This window comes from Schistocerca gregaria, chromosome 8, assembly GCF_023897955.1.
Source record: "Schistocerca gregaria isolate iqSchGreg1 chromosome 8, iqSchGreg1.2, whole genome shotgun sequence".
Lineage (NCBI taxonomy): Eukaryota > Metazoa > Arthropoda > Insecta > Orthoptera > Acrididae > Schistocerca > Schistocerca gregaria.
The window spans coordinates 354,188,818-354,202,372 of record NC_064927.1 but is presented as its reverse complement, the minus strand read 5'-3'; the positions used below and the strand labels follow the sequence as shown (position 1 = coordinate 354,202,372).

The following is a 13,555-nucleotide window of genomic DNA, read 5'->3' as shown; positions in this document are numbered from 1 at the left end:
GTTATTAGAAATAAACGTTACCAATTGTCTCATTAGTTTGTGATTTATTAAAACACCTACAAAAACTAAATATCATTTATCTTTCCTTATTTTAAAAATGCAGGTATTCAAAGAAAATTCTTTCTCATTCTAAAATATAGTTATGGGCTAATGTTGATGAAGATGAATGAGAGGGAACCAGCTAATATCAGGTAATGGTTTCAGAAAGGTTGGAAATTACTGTTTTGCATCGCAGTCCAGCCACGAGTGATGGATTTAGTTGAGGTCTTTGTCTGAAATTAATTGTTGTTGATTATTTGTTAATAACAAGATCATTCCTCCTGACTGTGACATTTGCAAATTAGTAATTGAAAAAGCGATTAGCGATTAGCTGCGTCCTCTGCATGTGTACAGAGGGTTTACAAAACGGAGTCACATGTCCCTACAGGAGATACTTTTGAACAAAACGAGGAGAAACGTTGATATAATTACATTCCTGAAAAGAAGTACCTATCGAGGTACTTTTTAACTTGTTTTATTTGTGACGACTAATCTATAGTATTCGGTGGTGTACGCAGGATTCATAAGCTGCTATATAGTCGCGAATACAAACAATGATCCAGGTACTGTCAAACGTTATTTTATTCCAGTATTTGATCGCAATATAAAGTCCTTTGACGATGAACGGTTTCAGTCAGACCATCTTCAGATCTGTTCTACACCGTGTTCTAATGTGATAAAGCTATAATGGCATCATCAAAATATATAAATACACTCAGCAAAGCATCGCCATGTAGAACTAAAGTAGAGTGTGAAATAGGCCACATCGTCCACATAGTCATTTTGCAGTTGGTGTTATGTACAGTAACTGGAATAAAACACATTTGTATGCAGGATTCACAAGAGATTACCATGTGTGGGCAGATGGAAATTGTCGAGCAATCAAACAGGTGAGACATTAGCATTGCTTCAGTAAGAATGTACGAGCAGGAATTGTCGGTGACAGACTCATCGGGCTACACTCTTTACCAAGCTGATTACGAACGAGGCGCTGCACATCACTGATTTCTGTTCGGTGAACTACTAGTGCTATTGTAGAACGTTATCCTTGCTGAAGACAAGGGCACCACCCGTTTTCTACGGATCGTGAGGCAGTAATATGGATGCTAATGTATTTGTGGGTTTTTTAATTTCATGGACGACGGTTCGGGTCGATGAGGTCATGTAGTGTCGCCTTCCTGTTCATCAGATCTGGCTAAGGGGACGTTTAGAGACACTGATGTACGCCAAACCCATCGAAAATGTGCCGACTTGACAGGTGCATGTTGTGTTGTCTAGGAAGCCTGCATACTCGGTTCACTAGACAAACATTCAAACAAATCCTATTAATGAGTTTTAATACAATAAGAAAATTACAATACTTAGCTTTTGCAATTACACAGATGTGTCGCAGGCAAAGGGCGGCATACGAAATAACCAGTATTCTTTGGTACAGATAATCCCAGTCTGTGCTACATAGAGATTACAAGCGAAGTGACTAGCATTGACACTGCTATGGAAATTGTTAATCTTGAAGCTGCTGGTGAACTGAGCCGTCACCAGCCGGTCACGGAGCTTATGTCCTCTTTAAATGTGAGCCGCTGTTGTTGCGTTGTCATCCTGGAGTTGGGTCAGTCAGTGTGCGGTTGGCTGACGTCTTCTCACAGCCATCTCTTCTCTGTTGTTCCTGACTGGCGTGCCAGCGCTCGACTTTGTGCCATAACGTATGTGATCAATGCATGAGATACAATCAGAATGGAGCCAGTCGTATCTGAGAGCATGCATGATTCACTGTGAAGAAGGGCTTCAGGGTATGGCAACCACATGCAGCACTGCCTGTGGTGAATACTTCTACATAACAGACGGATGTGAGTGAGAGAACAGATTCAACAGGTATTGGTTTGCGTACATATCATGATAGGAACTTTGGTCTCGTTATAACTACTACCACCTCTTGTAGGAATATGTGACACTTTTTTAAACAACTTAACAAGAGTACATTACAATCATTTATTTTCACAAAATGTTCAGTTTTCACCAAGGCTAGTAAATTTTGGTTATCCTTAACAAAACAGTAGTGCAAGACAATTAATATCTTTGCATCAACACAATAAAAAATAAGTAGTACATAATAATATGCCAATTATTAGATGAAATTCGTGAGTTAAAACTAAAGAATGATGAACTTAAACAACAGTGCGAATCTCCATTGTACAGTGATGTGGTATCAGAAAATTTGACTAATACAAATACAGACGACAGGGCCAATAAACATTGTCGAAAATGCCAGAAAACTGTAAGAAGTGGTGTTGAGTGCACGAAATGTGGTAACATATTTCATTTTCGATGTGGAAAAGTAGATATCTCACTAAAGGAACAGGAGATAATCATAAAAAACTGGAACTGTGATGAATGTAGGTTGAAAACTATTAGGCCTAAAGTATGTAACATACCCGATTATAATGGACCTGAAGATAATGAAGTTCACAAACTCACATCTGAAGCCAAACACACGAAGCAGAACAACGTGGATTGTGGCACAAAAAGCGCAGATGTGTTTAAATCATCGAAAAAGAAACACAGCAAAAAATCTTGCAGCAAAGCAGATTTGATGGTGCCTGTTTTGAAATGGAATAAAACAAACAATGTATCTAATGAAACAGATAAAGAACAAGCTGGAGCACAGAGTCACGGAAGAGAAAAAGCAACACACATCATAACCTAGTCTGATGGTTTGGAGGAGGGATGGCTACAAAAACGAAGACCCTAACAACTCAAAAAGCATTAAAATTGAAGGCATTGTGAAACCTGGAGCAAGATTCAAGCAGATCCTCACCAACACAGAAGATTGCAGTAATTTGTCAAGGAGTGACTTTGCAGTTCTTATAAGTGGTTCCAATGGTGTATACCATAATGAAACAGCTGCATCAACAACAGCTCTGAAGACTACACTGCGCAGGTTAACAAACACATATGTGTTATTTAAAATACCTCATCATTACGATTTAATTGAAACATCATGTGTAAACAGAGAAATAACCTAAGCTAACAAATATTTTGAAACAATTTGCAAACAGTTTAAAATGCAATGCTTTTAGATATTAAGGAATGTATCAGTTGTAACCATGAACCCTCTGATAATTGTAACTGCTCGACAAATTATCATACAAGACATGGTCAAGGCCTAAGTGAAATAGGAAAGACACTGCTGGCCCAAAAAATACTTAGTATGGTAAATAACAAATTATCTTGTATCAGCAATTTGGAACATATAAGGCTGACCAAGCCTCAAACGTGTCAGACTTGGTCAAAACCTGAAGGGGTCACTATGGTGAGCTGTGCACCAAATCTAGGTGGCTTGACTTTGCTGTATCAGAATGTACAAGGACTAGTCAACAAAATGTGTGAGCCAGAAGTAATTTTAAACTGTAATCTTAAGGAGGTTTCTGTGCTGTGTATCAGTGAGCACTGGCTTTGGCACACTCAGATTTGTACAGCAAATATACCAGACTTTGATTTAATAAGTAGCTTTTGCAAGGAAACTTATAAATGTGGAGGTGTATGCATCTATGTTAGAAGCAATGTTAAATCTAAGGAGGAGTGCCTGCATCGTTGTTCTCGGTGTCCTGATGAATATGAGCTGCGCAATTTTTTAATGGAGCTGGAGTCCTTAAAAGATTGTGAAAATTTGTATTCAGACAATGTATGCAAAGTGACCGACCTACACTGGAGACTTAATGAAGATGACAGATGAATTTGTTGAGTATCTCATACAAAAACTTCAAAACTTATCACAACATCATTATGTATCAAAATCTCAGAGTCACTACTTCAAATCAAGCACAGAAACCCTCTCTGATACTACATGCATCATCATAGTGGATTTTGCAGAGAACTATACCTGTTTGCTTCAGGATGCTGCACAAGGATTTCACTGGCAGGACATTCAAGCCACTCTTCATCCTTTTGTGGTGTACTTTAAAACAGATGGTTTCATTAAGTCAATGTCATTGTGTTGTATAAGTGACTGTTTGCAGCATGTATGGGAACAATTACCACACATCCAGCATGTTATGTACTTCAGTGATGGCAGTTCTGCACAATATAAATAGTTTAAGAGCTTTTTTAATTTGTGTCATCATAAGCAAGATAGTGGACTAACTGCAGAATGGAAGTTTTTTGCCACTAGTCATGGCAAAAATGCATGTGATGGAGTTGGTGGTACTATTAAATGTTTAGCAACAAGAGCAACTTTACAGCAACCATATGACAGTCACATTTTAAATCCAAAAGATCTGTTTACATTTGCCAAAACTCATGTTCTAGGAATAAAAATCTTTTGTGTTACAGCAGAGGAGATAACAAAGTTCACAAATATGTTACAAAAATGATATGAGACTGGTTCTACCATTCCTGTGACAAGAGTGAATCAATTTTTCAAACCACTGAATGAAAACACATTTCTGATAGAGTGTGTTTCATCATCTACTAAATTCATTCAAGTTCCTCATGGAATTCAAAACGCTGCTTCTAACACAATTAAAGAAGAAACATTTCTCACAGCTATCTACAATAACCAGTGCTGGCTTGGAAATTTCTAAAGAACACAGAGATGCAAAAGTCAAGTTCATGAGTCCAAGTGGTGCTTCCTCAAGTTATTCATGGCTACTTCACACTGATATTTGCTGGGTACTGTATGAAAACATTTTAATGACTTTCCTTGCTCCTAGTGCCAGCACAAGTACTGGTCGTTTATATACTTTTGAATCAGACATAATATTGTCCATTAAAAACTTGTTTGACAGAATCAATGCTTTTTAGAATTTTATGACTGTGTTTTATGAGACCTGATCATCATTTGTGATCACTGGGTTGTTGTTGTGGTCTTCAGTCCTGAGACTGGTTTGATGCAGCTCTCCATGCTACTCTATCCTGCGCAAGCTTCTTCATCTCCCAGAACCCACTGCAATCCACATCCTTCTGCATCTGCTTAGTGTAGTCATCTCCTGGTCTCCCTCTACGATTTTTACCCTCTACACTGCCCTCCAATACTAAATTAGCGATCCCTTGATGCCTCAGAACATGTCCTACCAACCGATCTCTTCTTCTGGTCAAGTTGTGCCACAAACTTCTCTTCTCCCCAATCCTATTCAATACTTCCTCATTAGTTATGTGATCTACCCATCTAATCTTCAGCATTCTTCTGTAGCACCACATTTCGAAAGCTTCTATTGTCTTCTTGTCCAGACTATTTATCGTCCATATTTCACTTCCATACATGGCTACACTCCACCAAATACTTTCAGAAATGACTTCCTGACACTTAAATCTATATTCGATGTTAACAAATTTCTCTTCTTCAGAAACGCTTCCTTGCCATTGCCAGTCTACATTTTATATCCTTTCTACTTCGACCATCATCAGTTATTTTCCTCCCCAAATAGCAAAACTCCTTTACTACTTTAAGTGTCTCATTTCCTAATCTAATTCCCTCAGCATCACCCGACTTAATTCGACTACATTCCATTATTCTCGTTTTGCTTTTATTGAAGTTCATCTTATATCCTCCTTTCAAGACACTGTCCATTCCGTTCAACTGCTCTTCCAAGTCCTTTGCTGTCTCTGACAGAATTACGATGTCATCGGCGAACCGCAAAGTTTTTATTTCTTCTCCATGGATTTTAATACCTACTCCAAATTTTTCTTTTGTTTCCTTTACTGCTTGCTCAATATACAGATTGAATAACATCGGGGATGGACTACAACCCTGTCTTACTCCCTTCCCAACCACTGCTTCCCTTTCATGTCCCTCAACTCTTATAACTGCCATCTCGTTTTTCTGTACAAATTGTAAATAGCCTTTCGCTCCCTATATTTTAACCCTGCCACCTTCAGAATTTGAAAGAGAGTATTCCAGTCAACATTGTCAAAAGCATTCTCTAAGTCTACAAATGCTAGAAACGTAGGTTTGCCCTTCCTTAATTATATTTTCTATGATAATTCGTAGGGTCAGTATTGCCTCACGTGTTCCAACATTTTGACGGAATCCAAACTGATCTTCCTCGAGGTCAGCTTCTACTAGTTTTTCCATTCGTCTGTAAAGAATTTGTGTTAGTATTTTGCAGCTGTGACTTATTAAACTGATAGTTCGGTAATTTTCACATCTGTCAACACCTGCTTTCTTAGGGATTGGAATTATTATATTCTTCTTGAAGTCTGAGGGTGTTTCGCCTGTCTTATACATCTTGCTCACCAGATGGTAGAGTTTTGTCAGGACTGGCTCTCCCAAGGCCGTCGTAATTCTAATGGAATGTTGTCTACTCCTGGGGCCTTGTTTCGACTCAGGTCTTTCAGTGCTCTGTCAAACTCTTCACGCAGTATTGTATCTCCCATTTCATCATCTTCTACATCCTCTTCCATTTCGATAATATTGTCCTCAAGTACATCGCGCTTGTATGAACCCTCTATATACTCCTTCCATCTTTCTGCTTTCCCTTCTTTGCTTAGAACTGGGTTTCCATCAGAGCTCTTGATATTCGTACAAGTGGCTCTCTTTTCTCCAAAAGTATCTTTAATTTTCCTGTAGGCAGTATCTATCTTACCCCTAGTGAGATAAGCCTCTACATCCTTACATTTGTCCTCTAGCCATCCTTGCTTAGCCATTTTGCACTTCCTGTCGATCTCATTTTTGAGACGTCTATTCCTTTTTGCGTGCTTCATTTACTGCATTTTTATATTTTCTCCTTTCATCAATTAAATTCAATATTTCCTCAGTTACCCAAGGATTTCTACTAACCCTCGTCTTTTTACCTACTTGATCCTCTGCTGCCTTCACTACTTCATCCCTAAAAGCTACCCATTCTTCTTCTACTGTATTTCTTTCCCCCATTCCTGTCAATTGCTCCCTTATGCTCTCCCTGAAACTCTGTACAACCTCTGGTTCTTTTAGTTTATCCATGTCCCATCTCCTTAAATTCCCACCTTTTTGCAGTTTCTTCAGTTTTAATCTACAGTTCATAACCAATAGATTGTGGTCAGAGTCCACATCTGCCCCTGGAAATGTCTTACAATTTAAAACCTGGTTCCTAAATCTCTGTCTTACCATTATATAATCTATCTGATACATTTTAGTATCTCCAGGCTTCTTCCATGTATACAGCCTTCTTTTATGATTCTTGAACCAAGTGTTACCTATGATTAAGTTGTGTTCTGTACAAAATTCTACCAGGCGGCTTCCTCTTTCATTTCTTTGCCCCAGTCCATATTCACCTACTACGTTTCCTTCTCTCCCTTTTCCTACTACCAAATTCCAGTCACCCATGACTATTAAATTTTCATCTCCCTTCACTATCTGAATAATTTCTTTTATTTGATCATACATTTCTTCAATTTCTTCGTCATCTGCAGAGCCAGTTGGCATATAAACTTGTACTACTGTAGTAGGTGTGGGCTTCGTATCTATCTTGGCCACAATAATGCGTTCACTATGCTGTTTGTAGGAGCTTACCCGCATACCTATTTTCCTATTCATTATTAAACCTACTCCTGCATTACCCCTATTTGATTTTGTGTTTATAACCCTGTAGTCACCTGACCAGAAGTCTTGTTCCTCCTGCCACCGAACTTCACTAATTCCCACTATATCTAACTTTAACCTATCCATTTCCCTTTTTAAATTTTCTAACCTACCTGCCCGATTAAGGGATCTGACATTCCATGCTTCGATCCGTAGAACGCCAGTTTTCTCTCTCCTGATAACGACATCCTCTTGAGTAGTCCCCACCCAGAGATCCGAATGGGGGACTATTTTACCCAAGAGGACGCCATGATCATTTAACCATACAGTAAAGCTACATGCCCTTGGGAAAAATTACGGCTGTAGTTTCCCCTTGCTTTCAGCCGTTCGCAGTATCAGCACAGCAAGGCTGTTTTGGTTATTGTTACAAGGCCAGATCAGTCAATCATCCAGACTGTTGCCCCTGCAACTACTGAAAAGGCTGCTGCCCCTTCTCAGGAACCACACATTTGTCTGGCCTCTCAACAGATACCCCTCCATTGTGGTTGCACCTACGGTACGGCTATCTGTATCGCTGAGGCACGCAAGCCTCCCCACCAACGCCAAGGTCCGTGGTTCATGGGGGTAAGAGTTACAAAATGAAATGTGTATATTATTATTTATGTTCTTATTGTTTTAAATGACTAAACAGAATAAACACCCTTCTGATTTTTTTCATGTTGAAATGTATGGCAATAGGAATTCTTTTAGACAAAATTTGAAATAGTGAAACGTGATTTTGTCATAAAAAATTCATGAAGTTTATAAAAAAGACATTAATTACAGATTTGCACATATTTATATGCACAGTTGCAGCTTTTTTATAGTTTAGTGATATAGTTAGGCTTTTTATCTTTCTAATGACACCAAATTGAATAAAATTTTTTTATAAATAAGGGAGTTATAGTTGTTAAAAACTTTCAACCTACCTTTTGTACTGATGCCAGATGGAGAAAATGCTAGACATTTCAAAATTGCCCCCTGACTAAAGTTTTGATCTAAAAAATCTGAAAAAATTATTTTATCACTTTCTATTTATGTACTTTGTTTGGTAAGTCCCATCATCTTTGTTTTTAGATATATTTTTCCCGCGTGGAATGTTTCCCTCTATTATATTCATATCATTAATTTGAACCCAACAATTACATTTGTTATTGTTACTGTTGCATTTCGAAATCTTTTCTGTCATCTTATTTTCTCTTTCTGTTTTTACCAGTAGTTTCACTTTGTATTCACCTTCTCCTTTTTACCGTAATCTACTATACAATTTTATCCCGCCTATATATACTCAATAATATTTACGTACTTTCTTACACCAAATTTGTACAAATATCTGTGACATGGTGGCAACGATATTTCTTTATTTTGGGTGATTTTAAATGAAATGAGTAGCAGACCAGATGATTCATGAGGTAAATCCAAAGTGGAAATACTCCAGTGATGAGTCTAGATAAATTCCCACACTTGTGGCACTGTATTGACAGTGGTAACCATCCTTGTTTGGACCCATGAGAACAGTTTGAATACTCTCAAGCCCAAGACAACAAATATGAGTCCAGTAACTATCTGATTATAGTCCACAATATAACTGGTGTATCAGATCCTACACACAGCCTCCTTTTGTCCAAACAACTAGTTCCTCTGATGTTTTCGGAATCTTAGGAACAAAGAGTACATCTTGGGATAATAACTGAAACATAGGCATTCAGTCAAACAAAATCTAATCTTTAAGTTAACATGTACAGAATACAATGTATCTGCACATTAAAAAATGTCTACAGTAGTATCTTTGGCCAAAAACGTTCAAGCTTCCTAATTGAAAATACAGTCAGTGACCTATTTCACAGAACAGCACTAGAAATATTATATTTGCTTTCATTGCCATAAGATAAAAATCTGCTGAAAATAAAGACTTTTAGCAGAAAGCCGAAACTGAGCTTTCACCACAACAATCCATGATTGACTTCTCAGTTTTATGAGTCCACAGCATCTCCAGAAAATTATTGGTCATCAGCCCTTTTGTCAATCAACATAGCGTCCACAAACTGATCAGCTTTTGCCTCTATTAATGGTATTCCCATTTGTTCTACTCCTTACTCTGCTAACTACAACACACTCTGTGTTACTGCCTGCTGACAGGATCTCTTGTACTACTGGAATATTTTATCAGTGAACACTCTGAAAGTTTCTTCATTATCAAAGGGAAAATTCTTTGACATACGCATCAGCTCCAGAACTCTTGAGAGAGTATTCTACAAGCACCTGAAACCTTTTAAAACTGCCAAACTATGATCACATTAGGGGAGGTTCACCCATTCCCCAAATGATAGCTGGGCTCTGGGAGATGCTTCTCACAGGTACCTCCAATATGTTCTCTTTGAGTGAGTAAGTCCACAGTGTATTTGCCACAGTCTGAATGAGCAGGAATTCCATAAATTCTGTTTATTTTCATGCACAATCCTTTACATATGTAAAACAACACCCCAAATTGCAATTCAGACTGAATAAATTGCTATTAAAGGCTGCACATATTCAGCTGTGCAGGAGACCAGGAATTTTGACTAACTTCTTTAATGTGCTAGATGTAATAAGAGGATATTGAAGCAAAGCAGGCTTAGAGCTGATATGTTACAATAGTTGCCTTAAATTTAGCTTTCCCTTCAATTTTTTTCAGGAAGCAAGATGTGGTTATGTGGTGCTTGTGATGGCTCTCTTCTGGATAACAGAGGCAGCTCCTCTGCCAGTTACATCATTGCTCCCAGTGGTTTTGTTCCCTCTGCTTGGAATACTCAGCACGGATGATGTTTGTATTCAGTATCTCAAGGAGACAAATATGATGTTCATAGGTTGGTAATAGAGCTCTCTGTATTACACTTAGAAAAGTTAGAGGTATTTCATTTACCTTTAGTTTTCAGGCAAACAATTTAGCAATAACATGTGAAATGCTAGTCAGCAAACCAAAATACAGCAAAATATTCTAAGTTTGTAGTCTAATTCACACTATGTCCTCATACGATAATGTACAAACATGAGTAAGGTACTCTAACAATAATTAACTAAAAATTCAGAGATGGCTTTACAGGAAGAAAACTAATTAGCTTTTTTTCTACATCTTAATTGAAGAATATTTTTTTTAAAAAAAATTGTAACATTTTTCTTACAGGTGGGCTGATTATTGCCATATCAGTTGAACATTGCAACCTCCATAAAAGGATAGCATTACGAGCAATACTTGTTATTGGCACAAGCCCAGGAAGGTAAGTTCCTTCAACATTTTTCATTGCTGATTTTAGCTCCAAAAAGTTCAAGATAGAGTTCAGTGGATGACAAACAGACATAATGGTACTGGAATGCTGTGGGCTGTGGGCGCAGCAGCCGATAAACTTCTGGGCAACAGTACATAGTACACATGTTCCAGACTTTCATGGATTCTGATGTGTTGAGGAATTTAATAAGTATATCATCAGAAGAGTACCTACCAACAATGTTCTAGTGCTACACAGTGTTACACAGCCATGTCTGCTATGGCCTGCTGCTGTGAGGCCACTTAGCAGGCTGCAAGAATAGACTGCTAATGCAACAGAAAAGAGTGAGGATCATTACCTCAAGCAAAAATTAATCATTGTGAAACAGTTCCTTCTAGATGAGAAATTCTAACTGTATTCAGCCAAAATGCACATATTCAGCTGTTTCACTCACACAAAGATAAGTCATCAATGAACTCTTCTCAGGTGATCAGCGAAGTGGTGGCGTCATCCTGTCGTAACGTTTTGATGAGTTTCGTACCCATCATCCTCAAGCGAGGTCACCTCACAAAAATTATTTAATGGATATTCAGATGATACCAATTGAGCAATTTAGAACTAAAATTTTGTGTGATTTAAAAGAACAATTCTTATGCGAGAGGGAGTCAAATGGAAACCTTAATTCTTTTTATTGAACAAAAGCGGAACACGAGTGTATCATTTTTTGTCATTCGACATATATCCTCCAGCATTTAGGAACTGTGTGGGTTCCTCTGGAGGAAAAAAGTGCAGCCACTCATGCACCACCTGCTGTACCTCTTCATCAGAAGAAATTTCTTTTCTCCCACCACCTCTGAGTTGTCCAAACATGTGGTAATCACTCGGTGTGAGGTCTGCCGAATATGGCAGTGCAGGTCATAAATGACAGCAAGTGTTGCACAGGCAGTTTGAGGCTGAGCATTGTTATGTTGCTGCAGTCAGAAGTCCATGTCACTTTGATCTTATTGCGTGCCAAAGCTGATTTTTTAACATTTGGAATATTACATACTGGTGATGTTGTTTCCCCTAGTTGTGTTGTATTCCAAGGCAATGCCTCATTCATCCCAAAAGAGAGACATCAAAACCTTCCTTGAAGATGACAGCCCAGAACTTTTTGGGTTTTGGGGATGAGGAATGGAACAATCCCTTGTTTGCTCTCTTTGTTTTGGGTTGGTGGTAGTGTACCCAGGTTTTGTATCCTGTAACAATTCTCACAAAGAAGCCATAATGTACTGGTTCAGAATTCTGCAAAAGTTCTTCACAGATGTTAATGCATCATTCTTTCAGGTCCAGAGTGGCGCTGCCATGGCGCCTGTATTGCAGGCCCTTTGTGAATATCAAGCACTTTATGAACGATGTGAATCACGGAACCATGACTAATATTCAGATTTTGGCTGCTTCATCCACTATCACAAGACAATTTTTCATCACAATGGCTTCAACTGCCGCAGCAGACTCTGATGCCACAACATAGTGTGCCTGACAAGGCACTGAGTGTGTCACGTGAGTGACACCATTTCTGAACTTTCTACTTCCCTCTTACATTTGCTGCTGTAATAGATATGCATCATCATACTGGCAATTCATTTGCCAATGGATTTCACTAGGTATCATACCTTCACTGCTCAGAAAACATATAATAGAAAGCTGCTTTTCCTCGATGCATTTCATAAGTGGAGCAGACATTATGAACTAGTATTATGGCTGTGTTTTGCTTGTCTGTAATATGCTGCCACCTGTAGTGCAGTCCTAACATCATGGATTGGTAACAGCAGTATCCACTTATAAAACAGTGGTGTGAAATGTCCATTTTTTATTATACTTTTAAGGTTTTCATTTGACTGTCCCTCACTTTTTGAATAGAGGAAATGAAATATGCAGCTTACAGATTTCTGTTAATGATTTTTCCATGGAAAAATTGCTAGAAAACTTGTAATGTGATATTTCCATTTTAGGACATTTATAATGTATACTCTTAGCAGTCTACTGGTAATATATTATATTTATTAACGATCCTATACTTTCTGCAGTTTAAAAGAGATTACTCTATGTTATTTGGAAGATCAGAGGATGAATGTACATAAAAGGTTAAAAAAAATTGGATGATTTATTCAAGAGAAAGAGTTTTACAAATTGATCAGGTGAATAATGCATTGGTCTTCCTCTGGCCCTTATGCAAGCAGTTATTCGGCTTGGCATTGATTGATGGCATTGTTGGAGATGTCCTCCTGATGGATATTGTACCAAATTATGTACCATTGGCATGTTAGATCCTCAAAATCCTGAGCTGGTTGGAGGGCCCTGCCCACAATGCTCTAAATATTCCCAACTGGGGAGAGACCCATTGACCTTGCTGGCCAAGATAAGTAGCCCACCACTGTCTGAGGCATCTCTAGTCAGATCTTCACTGGTCACTTGGACTTAGTTTAAAGTGAGACTCCTCACTGAAGACAATTCTACTACATGCAGTGAGGTTTCAGGCCAAAGATGTGTCTGGAGACTCCCTCTGTCAGCAGTGGGATACCAACCTGACTGATGGCCGCCATATGTCGTGACAACTGGGAGTGATGGTCTAGCGTGTCATTTCATTTCATGCAGGACCCCTGTGGTTGTCATCCATGGTTCCCTTATATCACTGTGCTACATTGATGATATTCTATGCCCTGCTTTGTTGTCATTGATGGCAAGCCATCCTGGG

General features: G+C 38.4%; 1 protein-coding gene across 2 annotated transcripts in view; it reads left to right on the top strand.

Moving 5' to 3' along the window:
- LOC126284841 (protein I'm not dead yet-like) overlaps window positions 1–13,555 on the top strand; it is a 235,286-nt gene that overhangs the window by 148,048 nt on the left and 73,683 nt on the right. For both annotated transcript variants that reach the window (XM_049984068.1, XM_049984067.1), the window contains exons 2-3: window positions 10,248–10,419; window positions 10,737–10,830. In XM_049984068.1, the coding sequence (XP_049840025.1) occupies window positions 10,248–10,419; window positions 10,737–10,830 (266 nt within the window). The remainder of the gene's footprint in view (window positions 1–10,247; window positions 10,420–10,736; window positions 10,831–13,555) is intronic.